At 36.2% G+C, this 24,343-nt stretch overlaps 3 protein-coding genes across 4 annotated transcripts; all 3 read left to right on the plus strand.

Annotated features, from left to right (window-relative positions):
• Positions 1–2,218: 2,218 nt before the first annotated feature.
• On the plus strand, positions 2,219–4,282 carry LOC125198542 (pentatricopeptide repeat-containing protein At5g39980, chloroplastic-like). Its single transcript, XM_048096853.1, has one exon. The coding sequence runs from the start codon at positions 2,266–2,268 to the stop codon at positions 4,219–4,221; it is 1,956 nt and encodes a 651-aa protein (XP_047952810.1). The 5' UTR covers positions 2,219–2,265; the 3' UTR covers positions 4,222–4,282.
• A 1,131-nt stretch (positions 4,283–5,413) lies between these two features.
• Positions 5,414–7,536, plus strand: LOC125198550. Its single transcript, XM_048096866.1, has 3 exons — positions 5,414–6,016; positions 6,764–7,049; positions 7,280–7,536. Exons 1-3 carry the CDS (start codon positions 5,507–5,509, stop codon positions 7,336–7,338), a joined length of 855 nt encoding a protein of 284 aa, XP_047952823.1. The 5' UTR covers positions 5,414–5,506; the 3' UTR covers positions 7,339–7,536.
• Positions 7,537–10,756: 3,220 nt separating this feature from the next.
• Positions 10,757–20,364, plus strand: LOC125198544 (inositol hexakisphosphate and diphosphoinositol-pentakisphosphate kinase VIP2-like). Of its 2 annotated transcripts, none has more exons than XM_048096855.1 (28): positions 10,757–11,185; positions 11,327–11,386; positions 11,518–11,564; positions 11,678–11,761; positions 12,386–12,449; positions 13,119–13,272; positions 13,385–13,455; positions 14,192–14,296; positions 15,135–15,227; positions 15,462–15,536; positions 15,750–15,835; positions 16,068–16,274; positions 16,358–16,457; positions 16,544–16,614; positions 16,695–16,776; positions 16,892–17,176; positions 17,249–17,311; positions 17,396–17,470; positions 17,554–17,682; positions 17,803–18,044; positions 18,121–18,165; positions 18,283–18,349; positions 18,565–18,636; positions 18,738–18,988; positions 19,146–19,203; positions 19,306–19,473; positions 19,633–19,707; positions 19,792–20,364. In XM_048096855.1, exons 1-28 carry the CDS (start codon positions 11,117–11,119, stop codon positions 20,059–20,061), a joined length of 3,168 nt encoding a protein of 1,055 aa, XP_047952812.1. In that variant the 5' UTR covers positions 10,757–11,116; the 3' UTR covers positions 20,062–20,364. The 2 variants fall into 2 exon arrangements, with proteins under 2 accessions (XP_047952812.1, XP_047952813.1); XM_048096856.1 differs by having other exon boundaries at positions 19,795–20,364.
• The last annotated feature ends 3,979 nt before the right edge of the window (positions 20,365–24,343 follow it).

The following is a 24,343-nucleotide window of genomic DNA, read 5'->3' on the forward strand; positions in this document are numbered from 1 at the left end:
TTATATAAAAAATAAAGATCAATAATAAACTTTATGTATATTACTGTATAAAGTTATTGACAACAATAACAAATTTTTAAGTAAAAATAAAAACAAAAATGGAAATAAAAACAATAAAATAATGTTAACTCTAATAGATTACACGATAACCATGTTCACAAATCACAAATGATGTTTTGTAAAACATACTTTGTCTATCGGCCCATATTCTCAGGTCAAAGCCACATTTTCTTTTGTAATGTGAATGAAGTATAGTATTTAATACATAGTACTACTCCACTAACTTGTAATTGGGAGGGAAAAAAAAAACTTCTAATTGAATTGCATTTAATTTTAGTATAATATTTAAACTCTTTAAATTAAACCACAATTTTACCTCAGTTCGGATGTTCTCGATAGAAATCGAAATTGCAAAAACCCAATTAGTGATTCGGGAGTTGCAAACTCCAGTCCAACTTCCACGTAGCGACGAGTTGCAAACCGAAGTCATAAATTGAAGATTCAAACCTCAAATAGTGAGAACACCCGATTAACTATGTACGTCAACGATGCAAATTAAATAGCCTAAAAATAATTAAAATGATGGAATACACAGAGAAACTTCCCAAAAAATGATATTCTACACTTGCACCTATTTCTTCACGGTTTCAAGATATAACCTCTATATTTTTTATCTCATCCATCATTCTGATTCTACTTCAATGATGAGATTTGATCTCTAACCATGTATTAAAATTGTAGTAATTATTTATTGACTATTTTAATATTCTATCCTCACTATCATATATAATTGACTATTTTAATATTCTATCCGTACTTCAAATATAACTATTTTCTAATTAGTCCGTGCTAAAAATACTTCATCCGTCCCATTTTAGCAATTACATTAAGTTTTGCGCGAGTTTTAAGAACTGATGAAAAAATCGATTAAAAAAAATAGTGAAATGTGATTCCATTTTTATTGGGACTCCTAATGCGAGACAGACTAAACTAACTGAGATTAAATCTTATTATTGTTGTTATTTGTATATTTTACTCCATATTATACTGACATAACATGCTCAAGATGTTTCGAAACTAATTACTGCTATAATATGCTCACTTGTTGGTCATCATCCGTAAGTATTCTTGATTTAGATGAATTATTTCAAAAAGAAATAAAACATCCAAAGTCCAAACATGCTAATGCTCACTTGTTGGTCATCATCCGTAAGTATCCTTGTTTTGGATGAATTCATTCAAAAAGAAATAAAACATTCAAAGTCCAAACATGAGTTATGAATCATTCGTATATATATATATATGTATATCCAAAGTCTAAACCTTGTATATAATATACATATATTATGTTATTATTTTCATGAATATATAAGATATGTAAATGAAGATTCTAAAAATTATGTAAGTATGTGTTGTATGTGTTACTATAATTAAAAGATTTTTTTAAAAGTTAAACAAACTTAACTCTGATAAAAAAGGAAAAAAGAAAAAAAAAATGTTGTGAGCTCATATTTAAATGTTATATGATTACAAAATACTAATATAATTATAAACAATCGGCCGATACCCGCAAATCCCAAATTTGAATACCCGATCCCGACCCGTTTTCCGTTTTCATCGGGTAGCGGGTATCCAATACCCGCCGGGTGTCAGGTCGGGTAGAAAATTACCCGATACCCGCTACCCGTTTCGACACCCCTAGAGGGAGTAGTACATATACTTTCCAATTTTAGAATATTTAAAAAATACAGTACTATCCATCTACGTCATTTTGTTTACTACTTATACCAACCTAATTTATAAGTTTTTTGGTTGTTTGGTGTAACTATGTGAGAATTAAAAGAGAAGTGATTTTTGCTGGATAGAAAAAATCTACTGAAAATAGTTAAGAAAAAACAAGTTTAATTGATTGAATTGAAATACTCTCAGAATTCCAATAATTCCAAAAAATGTAAAAACGAAACAAATTTTGTGGGATGGATGAAAATGGAAAAAATGTGATAATCTTTGTGGGATTGTGGGAGTATTAAAGAATTGGAAGTCATTTTTTTTAATTTACAACACTAATTTATTTAAATTTTGGTTCCGGTGCTTTGTTCGGTGTGTATGTGAGAAATAAAAAAAAGACGATTATTGCTGGAGAGAAAAAAATCTTCTGGAAATAATTATAAGAAAAATAATTTTAATTGGGTATTCCAAAAAGATGTAAAATGGATAATATGAATATCCACCTCACACCATCACCGCCGTTCGCGTAGATGACAGATGAGTTTAGCCATTCCGCCGCACACGCCATTTCCCGCTCATCCTCCGCCTCCACAACTCCGCCGCGCCGCCACCACCATCCTCCTCCCCTCCCACCATGCCAACAAACACCACCCCCACTTCCCAATCCTCGCATCCCCCTCCTCCTCCGCCAACCACACCAGGCGCCCACGCCACAGCCCCGCCTTCCTCGACCACAGCGTGGACATGGAAGAGCTCCTCTCCTCCATCCACAGCACCTCCGACGACCGCCAGCTCTTCGCCCTAATGTCCCCTTACAAGAACCGCTCCCTCTCCACCCGCTTCCTCGTCTCCCTCCTCTCCCGCGAGCCCGACTGGCGCCGCTCCCTCGCCCTCCTCGACTGGATGCACGACGAGGCCCGCTACACCCCCTCCGTCTTCGCCTACAACGTCGCCCTCCGCAACGTCCTCCGCGCCAAGCAGTGGGACCTCGCCCACGGCCTGTTCGACGAAATGCGCCAAAGAGCCCTCTCCCCCGATAGATACACTTATTCCACCCTCATCACTCAATTCGGCAAGGAGGGCCTCTTCAACGACGCATTATCCTGGCTTCAGAAGATGGAGCACGACCGAATCACAGGGGATTTGGTCTTGTACAGCAATTTGATTGAGTTGTCTCGTAAGCTCTGTGATTACTCCAAGGCGATTGCAATTTTTTCTAGATTGAAGAAGTCAGGCATCGTTCCCGATCTTGTTGCGTATAATTCGATGATCAATGTGTATGGAAAGGCGAAGCTTTTCCGTGAGGCGAGGTCTTTGATCGACGAAATGAAAGAGGCGGAGGTGATGCCGGATACAGTCAGTTACTCGACGCTCTTAACAATGTACGTTGAGAATCACAAGTTTCTCGAAGCTCTGTCTCTGTTCTCCGAGATGAGGGAGACGAATTGCTCGCTTGATCTCACGTCGTGTAACATAATGATCGATGTCTACGGGCAGCTTGACATGGCGAAGGAGGCGGATAAGCTGTTCTGGAGCATGAGGAAGCTCGGGATTGAGCCGAATGTGGTTAGCTACAACACTCTCTTGAGAGTGTACGGCGATGCAGAGCTTTTCGGTGAGGCAATACATTTGTTTAGGTTGATGCAGAGGAAGAGCATTGATCAGAACGTTGTGACATACAATACTATGATAATGATATATGGCAAAACGATGGAGCATGAAAAGGCTAATAATCTCATTCAAGAGATGCAGAGCAGAGGGATTGAGCCGAACACCATAACTTATTCGACCATAATCTCGATTTGGGGGAAGGCAGGGAAGCTAGACCGCGCTGCTATGCTGTTTCAGAAGCTCCGTAGCTCTGGCATCGTGGTTGATCAGGTTTTATACCAGACTATGATTGTGGCATACGAGAGGGCCGGTTTGGTTGGCCACGCCAAGCGCCTCCTCCACGAGCTGAGGCACCCGAGCAACATCCCTAGAGAGACAGCCATTCTCATCCTGGCTGGAGCCGGGCGGGTCGAGGAGGCCACTTGGGTGTTCAGGCAGGCAGCCGAGGCAGGGGAGATCAAGGACATATCGGTGTTTGAGCGGATGATGAGCCTGTTCTCGAAGTACAAGAAGTACGGGAATGTGGTTGAGGTGTTTGAGAGGATGAGGGAAGTTGGATACTTCCCGGATTCCACTATGATAGCGCTCGTGCTGAACGCGTTTGGGAAGATGCAGGAGGTGGAGAGGGCGGAGGGAGTGTACGCGGAGATGCAGGAGGAGGGGTGCGTGTTCTCGGATGAGGTGCATTTTCAGATGATGAGCCTGTACGGGGCGGGGAGGGAGTTCGGGAAGGTGGAGGTGTTGTTCGAGAGGCTGCTGGAGGATCCCAACGTTAACAAGAAGGAGCTGCATCTTTGTGTTGCTTCCATTTATGACAGAGCGAATAGGTTGAACGATGCTGCTAGGATTATGAACCAGATGAGTGATAGGGGGATTGTGTAGTGAGTTCTTGGAGGTGTTTGTAGATTTGGTTGCAGTTTTGTGATGTTTTTTTGTGTTTGTAGATATTGTTTTTTACATCCTACTTACTACCTCCGTCCCCCAAAATTTGTCCCACTTTGACCCGACACGGGTTTTAAGAAATGTAATGGAAAGTGAGTTGAAAAAGTTAGTGGATTGTGCGTCCTAGTTTTATAATAAAATGTGAGTAGGAATGAGTTAGTGGAATATGAGGTTCACTATAAAAAATGGTAAAAGTGAAATAAGACAAATTTTGAAGGATGAATGGAAATGGAAAAATTGGACAAGTTTTGGTGGATGGAGGTAGTAGATTTTTGTAAATCCACATCGTCATCAATTAATATATTAGTTTAATTAAAATCAATTAATTAATAAGGTACTTTTTCGGAAATAAATTCTACTATGTAAATTCGAGAAGAAAAGGTGATCCACTTGACGGCAATAATTGAATGTGAATGCAATTTCTGGTATCCACTTGCAAGTTGCATTGCGAATTAATCTACATTCCACACTATCCAAACTTATTCTGAAGTTTTGAAAATTCTTATTTTTATTTTGAGTTCATCGAAATCTGTATAAAATTCACATTTTTAATAATACTAATATATACACATCACACTTAAAAATTGGATCTTACAAGCTCGAATCTGAAATACTATAATAGAATTCAGAAGCATATGTATATAATTAATTAACGAACGAGCAAACCAACTCGTGATTTAGTGCCGACACCACCGTTCAAAATTCAACGGTCATTTGCTGCTCTCACATTCACAACTAATTAAAATTAAACTCCCTAAGACTATCATTGTTGTATACAATTAATCTGTGTGTGTTTATTTCAACTTTTATTCTTAACTATTATATATAGTTACTTATGTGAGCACCGCTCACATGTTTAATAAGTACTAGTACTATTTTTTTACATATTTAATGTTATTAAAATACATAAAAAATTTGAATATTTTTGTAAAATAATTATGAATAGACTTAATTAATAAAATTCGAAATTTATTCATTTAACATATTAAAAATGAAATAAGATACGTATTTATTAATAGAGTTAAGCTGAGAGTCAAAGTAGTAGACTGCCACTGCCCACGGTTAACTGTTAACGAGATTAATTAAAAAATTTAAAAATATGTATTTCCAATTCCCTTTGCTGGATGTTTGCGCCATTTACATCCAATCAAATACAGGTAAGAAACTGATCACTGCTCCCCTAAATTAAAATAAATCGAATCAAATCCGATCAATCGATTCCGCCATGGATTTCTTCACCAAAGCCAAATCCGTGAAGCTGAAGAGCCGCCACGAGAAATACCTAACCGCCGACGGCGACGGCGCCTCCGTCTTCCAGGATCGGTCGGATTCCGCCGCCGCGATTTGGGCGGTGGAGTTCGTGGAGGGCGCGGAGGGCGTGGTGCGGCTGCGGAGCTGCTCCGGCAAGTACCTGACGGCCAAGGACGAGGAGTTCCTCCTCGGCGTCACCGGAAGGAAGGTCGTGCAGTCTGTGCCGCCGAAGCTGGACTCGTCGGTGGAGTGGGAGCCGGTCAGGGAGGGGATGCAGATCAGGCTCAAGACCAGGTACGGAAACTACCTCCGCGCCAACGGCGGATTGCCGCCGTGGCGGAATTCGGTGACGCACGATATTCCGCACCGGCACCACGACTGGATCCTGTGGGATGTTGAGGCTGTGGAGATGCGCTCCGACGCGGATTTGACGGAGGAAGACGTCAGGTGCTCCAATTTCAGTCTCCGCCTGCCGAGTAATCTGGTCAGTGTTTTTTCTCTGTAAATTACTATTTCTTTGGTAAATAAATCAATTGAATAGGTATATTAGTACTATCATTTGTATTAGTATCTTGATCAAATTCTGTTCTGTCTCGTAACCGTAAAAGTCAGCTGAAAAAAATACTCCTATCAAATTTTGATTTGTTCGCAATTATCCTATAGCATAATTTTTTATGAAATTGTATCTGATTCGGTAACCGGACAGAATATCACACATGAATGCCACCATGGATGAGTTAAACAACATCGTATATTCATAAAGAATAGTACTATGTAGGTGATCAGATATCTTCACCTTGGGATAACTGTGAAAATTTTGAAATTTCATGGATTTTTCTGGCTGATTATTAAGTTTCAAGATGAACAAGAATTTGATCAAATTTCATGTTTGTTTATTTCCGGAATATGCCCTTGACCGTAATTAGGGAATGCGTAATATATAATAAAGTCGGCTATAACTATAGTTAAGGATGCTGAAATAAAAAAAAATCGATATAAATGTGAAGGTTAAGATATACTAGAATGAAAGACTAGATTTTGCGTGTATTATTTGGATAATTAGCCGAATTGTTCCATCAACAAATATGATCAAACTTTAAGCTTCTAAATTTGTTTAAGAGCCTATTTAAAGAGTATATTCATGAAGCTTGAACATGCATTGTGATTGGAATTGTAGTTTTGTACAAGTAGTTTTTGTCTGGGTAGGAGGATTGACTGTTGTGATGATCAGTCTAGTTCTTCGGATGATTCATCAAAGAAATACGAAGGCCGCCTCATATACTACTATGTTGTGGACGATGATGGGAACGCTGATGATTCAGTTGAAGGGCTGAGCTTTCAGCTCAAAGGGAGTAGGCTAGAGGACTTGATCCAGAGGTTGGAGGAAGAGACTGGACTCGAGGACATCATTGTGTGCTCCCGTAGTCGTCTCAATGGCAAGCTCTATCCCCTTCGCCTAGCTCTGCCTCCAGACAACGCGCCTATGCACGTCTTCATAGTCCCCTCCACCTCTAGGGGTATGCACTTCTCTTGAAATATCTGTTGAGGGGCTCTTTGGTTTCTTGATTATCATACATCATGAACATGATCAGTTATCTTTGCAATTTGTAAACACAAATTCTCTATTTTCTTATCTGAAATCTAAATTATGACACTCTTCATATTACATTGGGGGTTGATCTGTTTATCTGTCCAAACTTTACTCGTTATGAATCCTTGTTTATCTTTTTCTTTTATCTTATTGTAGCGGCAAATGAGTTCATGCCAGCAGCTTCGCGTTCGCCTTCTCTTGCTCCTCATCCTTAGAATTTCTGCTCTCAAGCACGACGTTGTCTATCTATCTATCAATCTGTCTATCTATTTATCTATGTGCTCATCTTCAATGAATTTTTATGGGAGTACTATTGTTTCTACAAAGGAAACATAAGAGAGATTGTTCATTTGTTTGTCTGAAAAATGATACCCATACTGAACAAAATTTTCTATGTTTTTGTTGAGTTAAAACTTTTCTATTATAAATATGAACAGAAAATAAAAGGGCATCTTATTCTATCTTGGCTATAGACATTAGACATATATTAGCAGGGAATATATGTCTATAGACATAAGACATATAGTCAAGGATACTTTTATATGTGTCAGCTTTGATATAATGGATGCTAAAATAGCAAAATTATAATTTTATATATTCCTTTTTTTAGCATTATATACTTTTAGTATTTAGTTTGTAATTATAATTCTTTCCCTTCACTATCATCATCCATTGTCAGTTCATTTCAGCTAATTCGTTTAGGCAAAACTTTCCTCCTATAGAGAGAAAGACAGAAAGAAAGTAGATTTCATTTCTATCTAATTAAAGAAAATTGGTTGTTATACTCTTAACTAATGTAAATGAATAATGTATAAAGCATGTTACTTATTAATGAAAAGAGAGTACTACTAATTGTTTACAACACTTTAGCTAAAGATGTGAAACAAGTTTCCCTGTTTGAACACAAGGAATCTACTACTACAATTTAAGCTTAACATTAAAAGTTAAACAATTCCATTAAAAATGTGATTTAGGTTTGTGTTTTTATTAGCTATACTATAAGCTTAACATTAAAAGTTAGTAAACAATTACATTCAAAAAGGTAATTTAGTTTGTGTTTTTATTAGAGCACTCCCAATGGTGCCGGCTAAAAGTCGGCGTTTTTTCGCCGTCTATCACCAAGTTATCACCGACCAATGGGAGAGGTCGGCGATAATTCGGCGATTTTTCCTCCCGTTTTATCGCCAACCGGCGAAAAATCGCCGGATTATCGCCGACCACTGTGGGCGATAATTCGGCGATAAATATATATATATATATATATATATATATATATATTTTTTTTTAATTTTCCCCCTATAATACACACCTTCTCTTCATTCTCTCCCCATCCTCATCCCTTTTCTCTCTTCATTCTCTCCTCATCCTCATCCCTTTTCTCTCTTCATTTATTTTCCCTCTCTCCATCTATATTTAATGAATTCTGAATCGTCTTCTCATTCTCGGTCCGACGAGGAGATATCTCATTCTTCTTCCGAAGAGGAGGTACCTCCCGCTCCCACCGGATGAGATATCTCATTCTTCAACGAGCGGGTCAACGGGTTAGGCCCCTCCATCGAATTCACGGCCAATGGCAATGTGCATAACATGGGGTACTACCTGGCTGACGGCATCGCGCAAGAGTCTGCGCGCAATGATGTGTAGAGGGCGTTTGGGGTGCTCCAATCGCGATTTGCACTGGTAAAGGGCCCGACGCGCTTTTTCTATCAGGGGGATATTGCCGACATCATGTATGCGTGCATCATCATGCATAACATGATCATCGATGATGAATACGAAGGCGTCCTCAACGTCACCAACGGCACCAGTGTTGCATCATCGAGTCACGGTGTCTCAACCGAGTCCGAGTCCGCCCGCCGGGGTGTACCGTACAACGAACATGAACGGTTCAAGGCGTTCATGGACATACACCAGAAGGAGGCCCATCGAGCACTACAACACGATATGATCGAAGAATTGTGGGCAAATAGAAACCGCGCCCACCGCCCTTGAATTTTTTTACTTTGAATTTTTTTTCCATTCCTGTACTATTTTTTTTTATTAATTTTCGTCGTTGTAATGTTTACCCGTGTTTAATACAACGAACTTTATTACCATTATTTGTTTTGTCTTATAAATTAAATTAGCTAGCTTTATTATATACAAAAATAAAACAATTAAATTAGTGATGATGTAAAAATGAAATGTTGAGTTAGGGAGAAATAAGGGAGAAACTATTGGAACAGTTGGCTAAAAGTTAGCTAAAAACTGGGGATAAATTATGGTGCTGATGTAGCAGGAGTTAAAGAGAAATAAGGGAGATTTTAGGGAACGGTTGGAAATGCTCTTAGCTACTTGTCTAACATATTGGTTTTTGTAATAGTAGTTCAGTTAAATACTTGCATTATTATTAGTGAATAGCGGAACTAATTATGCAATCGAAAATGATGAATTACACGTGGAAAGCTATGTTACAAATGTACTCATGTTAAATCAATGATTCATCAAATTTTCTTTTAAGCCAACACAAAACTTTAGAATGTTGAAGAATTATATTTATCATTTCATTTGTCATCTAAACCACCTTGAGTTAAGTGAGAACAAGGAAATTAAGCAAACATTTTATTTCTCCATTTTGTAATTGTTGTTGATGCTGTATATAAAACCACATCGAAGAATGGAGTTTTTATGTGTAAAAGTAAAATCATATTCATACGTGGATGAAAAATCATTAGACGAATCGAATTTTGGATCTAACTATAGGAAACACTACTAAAATTACAAATAACCCATATTAATTGTAGGTAGTGTTAATAACAAATAACTATAGTATATAATGATGGTGAGCCATATGTAATATAATTGGTAAATAAATTGATATAATAAGGACATTATGTTATGGAGTACTAGTGTTTAATGTTTATAAATGAAATAAACCTATTTTTTTGCTGTCATTTCATGGGAAAATCAAGACTACTTATTTGACAGTGTGAACTATATTTGATTATAGAGAGACCAACACCAACTCCACCACTTTAAATCATCCAAAAAGGTACACATGCAAAAACGAACCACCTTTCAATCATGTGTTTTATAATGCTCGTCGCTCTCAATGTCCGTAGCCAATCATAATATGTCCAAATTTTCACAATTTACATTATTTTTTTATGTAAATGATTAAATCTAAAAGTACATATATATAAAAACACGTGACAAATGTTCGGATGGATTATCATATATGAATATTATTTATTTAATTTAATTCAATTTATGTAAAAAGCGCATTCACCAACAGTCACTCTTAATCACAAACAAGTCCTTTTTTATTAAAAATAATTAATTGTCATTAACATAAAGTTACTTTTATTTAAAATAACAATTCCTTTAACAAGTTTCAATCTAAAAAACACTCGTAAACTTTGAAACAAATTAGCTTTCGCAAATAAGAGTATTTTTTTTGTAACTCATGCTTGTACAAATTTTTGTCATATTATTCTATAATAAATATTCATAAATTAATATGTAGATCACACAATTAACGTGCATATCGTAGAAGGTTATAAAATCAATATAAAGCCCACAAATTCCTAAGAACCGTCACTTTCGATAGATATCCAAGTTCATCAGTATATTCTACATAAAAAAAAAAAAAAACTATTTTTCCAAAATATACAAAACCCAGAAAAAATCACACGTTCTTGAATTTTTGTTTTGGGCCTGTTACCCAAATAATAAAAATCAAATTTTTAGAAAAATGAAGAAGCTGACGAGTGATTTCTGGCCTTTTTACCATATTGGTTGCGGATTTATTGCATCTGGCCTAACAACTTTGTAGTTATTTATGCATTTTTCCTTTGGTATTTTTACATTTTTGGTTGCAACGAAATTGCGCTGGAATCATATTGAATGTACATAATTTGCATGAATGTGGGTTGGAATTTCTTCAGTAATCAGCTCGGAGGAGATTGAGAAGTGGTGGGCAGTGCCCAAAATTTAATCTTTTTGCGGTTAGAAATGGTGGGCGATGCTGTTTCTCGCTCTCGCAAGAATGTTACAATAGGAGTCTGTGTTATGGAAAAGAAGGTGATATGTTTGTTTTTTATTACTGAGTTTTTTTGCTTCAAAAACCATGCACTTTTTTTTGGTTTTGTACACTGTTGATTTGTGCTGATTAAATTATGGAGTGGTGTTTTTGGTAAACTGTTTGTTTTTGGATAATTTTAGGCCTTTTCTGGGCCGATGCTGCAGATTTTGGAGAGGCTGCAAGCATTTGGAGAATTTGATGTGAGTGATTAGTAGTATTTGCCAGCTTTGGACAGTGAAATATTCAGTGCAATGATGTTTGAGGCCAAACTTGTTTGTTCAATTTTGGATACTCAATTTTGATCTTTTTTGTGATGTTAATATGATTGTAGATTGTACATTTTGGGGACAAGGTAATCCTCGAAGAGCCTATTGAAAGGTGATTTTTTATCCCTTTTAAATTTTACTGTTTAGTTCTTTTTTCCTTTTCTTGGTATGTATGTCAGTTCTTTGGTTTATTTTGATGAAATTGAGATAAGTGTATAATTGCAGATGGCCTATATGTGACTGCTTGATTGCCTTCTATTCTACTGGCTATCCTCTGAAGAAGGCTGAAGCATATGCTACTCTAAGAAGGTAAGCATACATCTCTTCTTAGTCCAATGTGCAGCTTCTCATTGTGCTCTTACATATTGTAGGAAACTCTGTTATATGCATATTCTTTTCATTTCTTTTTTTTTCTTCTTACTATATAGTGCATGCAACGAGAGTTAGGGCGTATACCTTAGACGATAAATATGTTGAAGGTTTTCAGGAGTACTGTAGTTCCTTTCCTCCTTCTGTTGGATATATTAGTCTTTTGAAGAAGAAGCAGCTACTAGGAAAGGATGGTGTTGCAACTGAAGACATATATGTTGAAGTATTCGAGTTACGTAACATCTGTGGTTCTGCTGCTGTCGATAAAACCGTAGGAAAAAGCTTGTAGCTTCATTGAGTTTATTTCCTCTTCTCCCATCCTTGAAATGCTCCTGGCCTTCCTTTATGGAAGTAGAAGCATTTTCAGTAACGGATGTTGTTGTAGTTCCTTTAAACTTTAAATGGTACTTTTAATTGGATCTTTTCTACATCCGTCTGCATGCAACCAGTGCTGTCATGATTACTTTGATTTCAAATATTTTTTCATAAATCCAATGTATTGTGTCTGCTATGTTGTCTAAGTATCCCTCAGTCTTGCTGCTTTTGTCATTTGGTTTGCTGTAGGCCTTTTCTTGTAAACGAATTGGGAGATCAACGTCTTCTTCATGATCGAAGGAGAGTGTATGAGGTTTGCATCCTTTTAATCCTTTAGAGAAAGTTGATATACATTGGTTTGCTGTAGGCCTTTTCTTGTAAACTGATTGTCTGGATTCTCCCCCCCCCCCCACCTTTTCCTTGACTTTCCAGTTTCCCCCATATTATTCTCCCTAATCAATGGCGTAACTTTTGTATGTGCACACCTGTTTTGTTTCCCAGTATCTGCTTCACCCTCACACTAAACAAGTAACATAGCATCAATCCGTACAAGAAAATTATGTCATTTTCAGGGGAGTGGTAGTTTTCATATCTCATACTTCTCAAAACTCAAAAGTCTCCATGTTTTTGTCAGTGTAAACCATTTTGCAACTACATTTTGATTTCTACCTACTAAGAGCATAAAATTAATAGCAATATAGTATTTCTTAAAAAAGCAAAGTGTCTATCTCATTTATTTCTCTGCCTAACTAAATCATGCATTCATTCTTGTTACTTGCCTAATTTTTCCAGACATAACCAAAAAAAGAACTGAAGTCTCCAGTGTTTAACCGAAACTATACATGTGCACTGAGTGTGTTATCCACTGAATTGACACCATACTACTTTTGACCAATGGAATATGTATTAGATTAAAGATGGTTTTCTTTTCCATTTAATAATAGAATGATTAAAGTGGTAAGTAGTCTTCATTTGATGGCAGAAACTTGAAATGTTTGGCATTAATGTTCCAAGATATGCCCTAGTGAACAGAGAGTTTCCCAATCAAGAGCTGGACTTTTTTTCCGAGGAGGAGGATTTTGTTGAAGTCCACGGCAATCGGTTCTGGAAGCCTTTTGTGGAAAAACCGATTCATGGTATAGATATTGAGCATATTATACTGGAACCTTTTATTCTGTGCACTCATGTAGTAGTATCATTTTAATTTTCTAGAAATGGGTGCCAATTTTTATTCTGTCTTTTGTGAAGGTGATGATCACAGTATAATGATATATTATCCTAGTTCAGCTGGTGGGGGAATGAAAGAATTGTTTAGAAAGGTAAGAATTTAGCAGATGTTTTGAGTTCATTTCGGTAAGTCCTTGATGTCTGAGTCAGGTTTGAGACACTTCATTCTTATTATTATGATTATTATTATCTATTTATTGTAACGGAAACTATAGTATTCTAAGGTTCAATTGCAAGGCTGTTGAACCAGTTCTGCCTCTGTTCAATATAATTTGATTGAAGTCCACTTTATTCTTTAGCTCTATACAGTTCAATAAGCCATCCCCTAGTTTTAAAGCAGTATCATTTCCAGGTGTGTTGGCCACTGTGGAATGTTGAAACTCGTTTTAGGCCACTGATAAATTTTACATTTCTCATAAAATTATAGGTATAGAATGCATCACATTCACATAGTCCCAAGACTCTTCACTGGAGCTGTTTCATATTTCATATTCACTATTCAGATAATCATGTGTAAGAAAAATATTTAGATATCATATTTTCATATTTGCATGGAGTATTCTGGTATAATTTTACGAACTTTTTTACTTTTCTCTATCCTGATATTTAATCCATGTGTAGTTCATCATGGTCAAGAAAATATTTTTGTCCTTTAGACTTATTTTGAATGATTAATAATCTCAATATGACAATCAATGTATAAGAAGCTGCTTTAGATATTTAAAATCAATATCAGATGAAAACTTGTTCATTTAATAGTGCGTATACATTTCATCACCCTTTATTTAACTAATTGACGTATGCAATATATTGCTGTTCCTTTCTCAGGTTGGTAATCGGTCAAGTGAATTTCATCCAGATGTGAGAAGAGTGAGACGCGAAGGTTCTTATATATACGAGGAATTTATGCCCACTGGAGGCACAGATGTAAAGGTAGTTAACCACCATTTATTTTATGAATTACTCTTGATTGAACTTTTATCATATCTGAAGTTGCTAAAATCCAAACATCACAAAGAAGGTGGAACAGGAATCATCTTAATATTCTTGAATCTCTGAGAACTTTTGAATTGACGAGAAATTCCCTTGGGATATTTAGAAATATTTTGCAGAAGTGTGTAAATATCTACTCCCTCCGTCCCTGATAATTCGGGTCACTTTGACCGGGCACGGGTTTTAAGAATTGTAATGAAAAGTGGGTTGAAAAAGTTAGTGGAATGTGGGTCCTACCTTTATATATTAGTTTTATAATAAAATGTGAGTAGGAATGAGTTAGTGGAATATGAGGTCCACTACCAAAAATGGTAAAAGTGAAGTGGGACAAATTGTATGGGACGGACCGAAATGGAAAACTGGGATGAATTATCTGGGACGGAGGGAGTATTTAGTATCATGCAGCGACGAACTCTGTCTACTAGAATTGTATGTTTTTCATTCCCTTGAGTGCTCAGAATTAGGCTGACGGTTAACTTTAGTTAAGCAGCCACTCATCTTAAGGTTATAGATTTATGCTTTTAACATATTCCAATGAACCTTTTCATCTGGAACTGCCTGATACAGTTAACAGTTTTTCTCAGACTATATATTGAATGATTAGTATAGAAATTATCCGACTGAAGTTATGCTGTAGAGTCATCTCGTGACCTTCACCAAAACCACCCACAATGTAGTGGGAGGAGGAATAAAATTGTTTAGAATTCAATTTATTGCTCGGGGATATTCTACTATAAACTGGTTTGAGAAAAAGCTTTAACTTCTTAACAATTCTTAGGTGTACACAGTTGGTCCCGAATATGCTCATGCAGAGGCAAGGAAATCGCCAGTAGTTGATGGTGTAGTTATGCGAAACCCTGATGGTAAAGAAGTAAGTAACTTGTATGATCTTATTCCACAAACTGAGCTTGTCTTCTAGGGCATGTAAGTTGAGATTTTAATATGATTTAGTTGTAGCACGGTAGCTCTTCTTACAGCTACCAATTTGATGGTTGTGACGATTGTTGCTTATACATCACTCATGTACTTATATAATCAATGCTCTATATCCACGATATGAGGTATAAAGTGGAATTATTGGCTATAATAGTTCATGCATGTGCAGGTTAGATATCCTGTTCTGCTCACTCCTATGGAGAAAGAAATGGCTCGAGAGGTGTGCATTGCATTTAGGCAAGCTGTAAGTAAATATTATACTTTCATAGACCAGTTGTCAATATTTATTCAATTCAGTTTTATTCTTTGCTCTTCCCACAGTCCCCCAAATTATCCAATGATTTAGAAATGGTTGTTAGATTTGTGTGGCAATAATAGACCTTCTAAGAAATATAGTAGAATTTCCTGGTTTTTTTTGCGAAGTGGCTTCTCAGTTTCTCATAAACATGACATACAGGTTTGTGGCTTCGATCTCTTGCGCTGTGAGGGGCGTTCCTATGTCTGTGATGTCAATGGATGGAGCTTCGTCAAGAACTCCTACAAGTAAAATTTCCTGTTCCCATTTCCATTTTTTTGTCAGTTTGATTTTATATCATTTGGTGGATTGATTTCAACTAAGCTAAAACTATGGACTAATCCGATCATTGCAATGACCTCTTTTGAGACTTTGTTCGCTTCATTTGTAACACCCCTTCTTTTTGCTTCGTGTACCCCTCTCCCCTCCTTTTCTTGTCCTTTTATCGGGCTTCTGAATATTTTGAAATTACTATGCCAGATATTATGATGACGCTGCATGTGTTATGAGGAAAATGTTTCTTGATGCTAAAGCTCCACATCTTTCATCAACAATACCTCCAGTTCTACCTTGGAAGGTTAATGAACCTGCTCAGCCCTTTGATGGTTTAACACGTCAGGGAAGTGGGATAATCGGAACTTTTGGGCAGTCCGAAGAACTACGTAGCGTGATTGCCATTGTTCGTCAGTAAGATGTTACCTTTTGTTTACAGTTCTAGTTAAATACTACACGTAGTATTATCCATTGATAAGTGCTCCTTTTGCTATCAGTGGTGACAGAACTCCAAAACAGAAAGTGAAGCTGCGAGTTACTGAGGAAAAACTATTGAATTTGATGTTGAAGTATAACGGGGGAAAGCCAAGGGCAGAGGTGCTCGTTTATTCCTCCTTGCGATTCTTGTTTATTTATAAATGCGCCTTTTTTCCCTTTTAATACCTTTCCATCCTTTCCTGCAGACAAAGCTCAAAAGTGCTGTTCAACTGCAAGATCTTTTGGATGCGACACGAATTCTAGTTCCTCGTACGAGGTGTGTTATTTTTTCCCCCCAATTTAGTTGTATCCACTTATAACTGGGCTTTGTTTTGGTCATATGTGTGTATTATGCAGACCTGATCACGGGAGTGACAGTGAAGCTGACGATATCGAGCATGCTGAAAAGCTTCGGCAAGTGAAAGCTGTGCTTGAGGAGGTCCATATCATTTTTCATTAGTAAAATCTCCTTTCGTCTTACTTTTATTCTCTGCTATTTGTAAGTGCTATTTTGCTTGTACGATTGTAATGGTTATCGATGCTATGGCATCCAGGGCGGGCATTTCTCTGGCATTTATCGGAAAGTCCAACTCAAGCCTTTAAAATGGGTCAAAGTGGCAAAAGCGAATGGCGAAGGGGAAGACGAACGGCCTACTGAGGCCCTGATGATTCTTAAATACGGCGGTGTCCTCACACATGCTGGCAGAAAACAGGCTGAAGAGCTAGGAAGGTATTTCCGGAACAATATATATCCTGGTGAAGGTACGGGCCTGCTTCGTCTCCATAGTACATACCGCCATGACTTAAAGATATACAGCTCAGATGAAGGCCGTGTGCAGGTTAGGCTCTCTTAACTCTTTTATGCGGCATATTCAATGCATCTGAAACCTCGGTTTGTTTACCATTCACAGATGTCTGCAGCTGCTTTCGCTAAAGGTCTTCTAGATTTGGAAGGGCAATTGACACCGATTTTGGTAGGTCAAACATTCATAACTCTGATTAATGCCATGTTATTATTTCGAAACCACCATTTTCACATCTTCTTAAAACCGTCTAAGGTTTCGCTTGTCAGTAAGGACTCTTCTATGCTGGATGGGTCGGAGAACGCCAGTTCCGAGATGGTAGAAGCTAAGGTTAGTCTTTCGAGTCCCACTTTTTTGCCATCGTACCCTGAAAAATAGTATGCTTTTATTTCGTCTTTGCTTTTTTTCCCCAGGCCAGGCTACACGAGATCATAACTTCCCATAACGATACGATTGAGAGCACTGATCCGCCGGGAGAAAAGCCTTGGATGGTAGATGGTAGTGGAGTTCCTCCGAACGCATCCCAACTTCTTCCCGAAATTGTAAAGTGCTTACTTCGTGTTACTCTTTGTTTTTGCATTTTGAGTCGTGTCAAACCACCCTATTTCCACAAGTTTTTGGTATTATTATGAACTGAATCCCTTCATCAAAACCAAAACCAGGTGAAGTTAACGAAGAAGCTCACGGAGCAAGTGAGAATTCTAGCCAAGGATGAGAACGAGGAGCTCGCGGGGAAGACCTCTTACGATGTGATTCTGCCATACGATCAAGCGAAGGCCCTTGGCAAGACAAGTATGGATGTTGATCGGATTGCTGCTGGCTTACCTTGTGGCAGTGAGGGATTTCTTCTCATGCTCGCTCGTTGGAGAAAACTTGCGAGGGATTTGTATAACGAGCGCAAAGAGTATGTCTGTTCTCCCTTCATTCTCCCACATTGTGCAACTTGAACTCAAACTTTAGCTATGCGCGTGCAATTGCAGGCGGTTTGACCTCACACAAATACCCGATGTTTATGACTCAAGCAAGTAAGGAGATGCACAGCTTTTCTTTTGTAGCAAACATAACATTTGATTGTGATTTGCATCAGCAAGTTTCTTTAACAAATTTCTGATTCATTGATGTTTCCCCTTTCGGTTTGACAGATATGATCTCTTGCACAACGCGCATCTAAAACTAGAAGGCCTATACGAACTTTTCAAAGTGGCACAGGTATGAAATAGCCAATACGGTGATGCATGCTCTCTTACGTTTGATTGCTCTCAATTGCGCTGCTCCTCTTCCCACAACCTATACACGTAAATTGAAAGAAAAGTGAACTAAAATGGAGAATATTATCTTCTTTGTGGCTGATGCTCTGAGGCCACTCAATGCAGTCGCATGCTTAAATTTGTTGCATCATTCATTGAATTCCGATTTTCTTGTAGTTACTTGCAGATGGTGTTATTCCGAACGAGTATGGAATCAACCCGAAACAGAAGTTGAAAATCGGATCCAAGGTATGCAACATATTCACTTCTTGAAATGAATCTTCTTCACATATAAGAAAAGTTCTCTAGCTAATCCATCATATAAGACTCACCTTGTAATATTTTTTCAGATTGCTCGTCGTTTGTTGGGGAAGATCTTGATCGATCTTAGAAACACACGCGAAGAAGCAATCAGCATCGCTGAATTGAAGAGTAACCAAGAGACTACAGAACTCCCTAGCATTGCAAGAGAAGATTCTGCAGATCTTCAAAAATCTCAGATTAATCCTGAACATGTGTCTAAGGCTAGTCTCGGCAGTGAGAAATCCGTGGATCTAGATGATGACGACGACAAAGAACCCAAGTACCGATTGGACCCAAAGTAAGTGTTTGCACAGTGTGTTATCTATTTTTGCAGATTTTATTTTATTTTAAGTTATGATTTATAAGTTTATGCTTAGTAAAATTGGACTCTCAATTCAAACTGTTTGAAACTATGATAGTTTTTCTTCCAATGTATGTATGTTTACTCCCATCAGGTATGCAAACGTAAGAACCCCGGAGCGACATGTGAGGACGCGGCTATATTTTACATCGGTGAGTGAGTGTAGTACTATAATTTTCTCCATACAACTTCCTATTTTCAACTTCAGTTTGAAATTTTAAACTCGGTTGAATTTGTTTCTTTTCGGTTGACAGGAATCTCATATCCACTCCATGATGAATGTTCTCCGTTACTGCAACTTGGACGAGTCCCTCCAAGGAGAGCCAAGCCTCGTGTGTGATAGCACCTTGGAGCGCTTGTGTCGGACAAAGGAGCTTGACTACATGAGTTACATTGTGTTCAGGTTATTCGAGAACACAGAGGTTCGTCTCTCTCATCTAAAGCTCCTTCCCATTCGACATATTCCCGTTGCAATATCCATAGCTATGCTACTGCCTTTCTCATTACAATATCAAAATTTTAACAAAAACATCAATCTCTTGAGTTTGATGGATGAATGATGGTATTTGAAACTGATGCAGTTGGCATTAGAAGATCCAAAGAGATTCCGCGTAGAAATGACCTTTAGCCGAGGTGCAGATTTGTCCCCGTTGGAGGTAAACTTCGACTTCAACTGATTTTAATCCTCCTTTCTATGCCCTATAGAAGTTGTTGAATCGAAGTTGATGTTCGACTTTCAGCAGGCAAATGAGAGAGACTCGTCTTCATGGCATCAAGAGCACACTTTGGCCATAAACGGCCCTGAGCGGCTTCAAGAAGTCGAATCATACTTGACATTCGAGAGGATGGAGAAGATGATCCGGCCCTTTGCAATGCCAGCAGAGGACTTCCCTCCTCCCATGATTCCTCAAGGATTCTCCGGCTACTTCTCCAAGAGCGCGGCCGTTCTGGAGCGCCTCGTCAATCTCTTGTCTTTCAACCGGCACTCATCACACGCCAACGGGAAGTAGTTAAGCCACATAGTCCTCTCATCAAGATCGATTCTTTCGCCCTTTTTCGCCTGAGATGATTGTTGCAGGTGTGTTGAAATGGTGAGATTCTTCATGTTTGTGTTTTGTTAGATTAATGGTGACAGTTCTGTGACTTAGGAAAGTGGTTATGTTTTAATGTTTTGTCTGCAAATTTTTTGTTGGTTGTTTATTGGTGGGACTGTAAATGGATCTTTTGAGCCCAACAAAATGGTGTTTTGTAGGCCCCATTTGTTTCAAACCTACCATAAATATAATTATAGGAAATTTTGGGTTTTTCTAGAATCTTAGTGGGCCCATTTCTTGAAGACATTTAATTTTTGGACGATGAATGAGTCACGACAATGACTCCTTACTCTCTCTCACACAAACAAACACAGAGATATACACTAGAAAAACAAACATAGACGCAGAGCCAATTTTGTCACACACACATACAAACTAAAACGTTTTTTTTTTTCTTTTCAAAATTAAGATTTTTGTTTTCAAAAGAAGCTTTGAATTAGTTATTTTTATTTATTGCAAATTGTCGAACTCCTTTAAAATTATGTAGAAGATATAAATTTAAAGTCAATATTATGGTGGATTCGAACATGAAATCTTTAGTATTGGTATCGGTATTACTACTCTGTCATTAAATCAACTCACATTAATTTTGTTGATTAATTTGAACTTTGTAACTTTTGGTGCCAGTTCACTATTGCATCATAACCATACCATAATTTCTTTTCATAAAACTGTCAAATATTAGGCATTTTATTTAAAAGATGTCATCACCAAATTGCGACTCATAACAAATATCGCAATTTATGGTTTAAATTTTCCCTTTGAATAATAATCCATTTACCAAGAATTCGGGAAAAAGGACAATAAAATATCCATTTCAAATAGAAAAAACAAAGATACACAGACACACACACACACGTGTAATTATATGAGGTTTTAGTCCACACGAGTCTTCTCAATAATTAGATATTAGTGGTCCTTTTGTATTTATTTTGATTAATATATGTCAATAATATTCCCTGTTTAAACGTTAAGTGTATATTTGTGGTTTGGAAAGTAGGAAATTTTATAATGTTACGAAATATCAACACAACTGTCCTTGGAATTATGAATTGTAATATTCTCCAATTTATTTTATATTGGCTTAAATTATTTGAACATAAGTAATTGACTAAACAAACTAATTTGGTTTTCGCCGACACTATACTTTTATTTTTCTATGTACTTATGTAGTTATATCAAATTAAATACAGTAGCTATTTAAGGTTGGTTCTTGTTTTTTTTAAACATTTTCATTAATTAGACTTTTAAAGATAAATTTTGAAGAGAAAAAATCACATTCCAATTTGGCCTAAACTCGATGAAATTCCTATTCGATTTGATAAACATTATCAAAATAATTTGATTGATCAATTTTCACATTTGTCTTTAGTCGTATGATATGTAGCTTATGAATAGTCAAAATGAAATTAGAGTTGCTTTCACACCCACCCTTAGAATAGTCGAATTTCTTAAATACTAAAACTAGGTCATTGTTAAAAAGTCGGTTTGGATTTAAAGTGCAATAAATATGAATCAACCGTTTTTTTCTTGATTTTTTATTTATTTTCTACTTTTCTCTTTTACCTTTCTTGAATTAGTCGTATACTTTATTTATTATCATAAACAAAAATAGCAACTTCTCCAAACAATTCACATTAAGTGCACCAATTAACAACACTAAATACTAAGGTTTTGCCAAATTATGGATTGAATAGTTATAATGAAATACTAAGAAAATCATATATACTTACTTACCCATACACACAACTTTCTATGTTACTATTAATTACGATCGATATTTAGCGTATATAATTTTATTTTAAAAATTATAAGTGGTGAAGTTGTTGAAAAAATTTGGTTTCGAGCTTGTAGGGCTCTTAATTAATTGAGAATTGGCTTTGAGTTTGTATGACTCTCAACTAATTTAGTAGCTACGTACTTAATTCTACGTGAATTAAAGAGTTGAAGATTATTCTACGTTGTGAGTGGATAATCATGGAATTTCTTTCGAATATCGATTTTCGTTGAGTAAAAAAAAAATAGCATGTTAAAATTGTGTGTGGTAAGACTTGATAATTATTTGACCACGATAAAGTTACTTGAAATTAATAGTAATTATTTTAGATCAAGATAGAGTTTAACTTAGCCGAAACTTATAGCATTTCGCCCACTTAATGAAATCGACAACTTCACGACGAAGGGCTATAATGAGTAAGTCTGTTTAATTTTAAGCAATATAATAGTATCTTGAGCTTCTCTTTTTGGGTTGATGCTTAGCTAGCTTATATTGGATTTTGTCTTTGGATATGCATAGATAAACACTAAATTCCACTAGAAAAAATCATGATCACTTTAGCCTTTTGCTATTTTGAACAGAAAAGTGATAGCATAATTTATATTACTAGTATTTGGTGATTGGAGCATATTACTTTTATAATTAGAGATTTGACCTCATTATAGTAAACCTAATACCAATAATGTACTATATGACAACGTGTTTCATTGTAGTTCTTTCTACGTATTTAATTTGATGTTGCTAATTATATTGGGGATGTAGTCATCTCTCTATTATATGTGCAATAAAAACAAAGTAGAGAAATATATTCAAACTATATATAATGATAAATAATATGGTTACAATTTGTTGCGGTATTAAAAATTGGATAGATGAACAAATCAATTAAGTGATTAACTAAACTACGAGTACCTCCTATTTCCGTCCCAACTGAGATATTCTTTCATGAAACTAAAAAAATGATGTTTAATTAATTGTAAATAGAAAAAAACTATTTAAAAAGATAAAAAAAAAAGTTGTTAATTTTAAAAGAACAAGATAGTCTAGATTATTAAGAAACGGATGGAGTATTAGTAAACAATTTAATTAATTGTACTCATCTGATAACTGATGGAGACAGAATACTTATAAATTCCTTATTATCATATTCATATTTCTTTCTATGATGTTCCAATGTAAATGAATAAATTTTTTTGACATTTTTTTCTTATTTTTTCTCTTTCTCTACTTTATTTCTTTCCGGATAACTAAGACTGGAGTATGTTAAATATATTCGCATTTAATTTTTGTAAATGATAGCACTATAGTAAATAAAGATATTTAGAACGTCAGTCTATTTTTGACACCTATACTTCCAACTCATGATTAGACACGCAATGAAATGAAAAGTGGATGCTCATGGTACCAATATTATCAATTAATTGCCCATCAATTAAATTAGTTATATACGTCATGCCTATTAGATGTGTTCATCGACTTACGAAAATTCCAAATAGAAGTGCAGAGGGCCAAATTAAATGAGGTAAAACATACCAAAATTGTGCAAAAGACATGAACAACGCGCGTCATCTCCAAATATAAAATCAATTCTTATTTATAGAATTTTCTCATTAATTATTACCTCAATTAAAGTAGTATATTTTTTGTGCTTAGGCAGGATAAAATTCTATCAGTGGTAAGTATGAAACACCCATATAACTAAGTGCAATTAAGATATAGTCTCACAATTTATAAATTTTGTACTACTACTAATTATTAAAATAATTATTAATGCTGTGTAATATATTATGTGGATATTGTTTTAGTTAGCTGGTGTGATATACTTAAACCATTGGATCGTTTAAAGTTTTTAACTTGAGATCAACTTTCATAAGATTTATATAAATGAAAGTAGAATATTAGATTCATATTCACTCAGTTCCTAATTAAAGGTCTCAACGCAATATTTGAGCTTATAAATTTTATTAGAGTATCACTGCACCAATTAAATAGACCACGCATGAATTACTTGTTATATCAGAGGATATCGTGCAATTCATTTCTTAATTAATCTATCTTATTCTCACAAAAAGAGTTTAAAGATCACCAAAAAAGAAGATTCAGCATGATCCATGAGTTAAACAAATTATATCACCTTTTTACTATTAAAAAATCAAATAGAAGCAACTTTTTGCAGTTTTTATTTTTATTTATTTTGAAGCAGTGGATTTTTAATTGAAAAGCACAAGATTATTTTCCCTCGATAAACCTCCACCGGTTGAGTTTTCACATAAAAAATGATTTAAAACTTTTCTGGGCATTATTGTCGAGAGATCACGTGATAGCTCATCCGTCACGTGAGATCGTCTACTCGGGCTAATAATTACAGTTCGTGAAGTCATGCCCGAAAACGTGGCAGAAGAGAAATTAAAAATGAATCGT

The sequence above is a fragment of the Salvia hispanica genome, unplaced genomic scaffold (genome assembly GCF_023119035.1).
Source record: "Salvia hispanica cultivar TCC Black 2014 unplaced genomic scaffold, UniMelb_Shisp_WGS_1.0 HiC_scaffold_167, whole genome shotgun sequence".
Lineage (NCBI taxonomy): Eukaryota > Viridiplantae > Streptophyta > Magnoliopsida > Lamiales > Lamiaceae > Salvia > Salvia hispanica.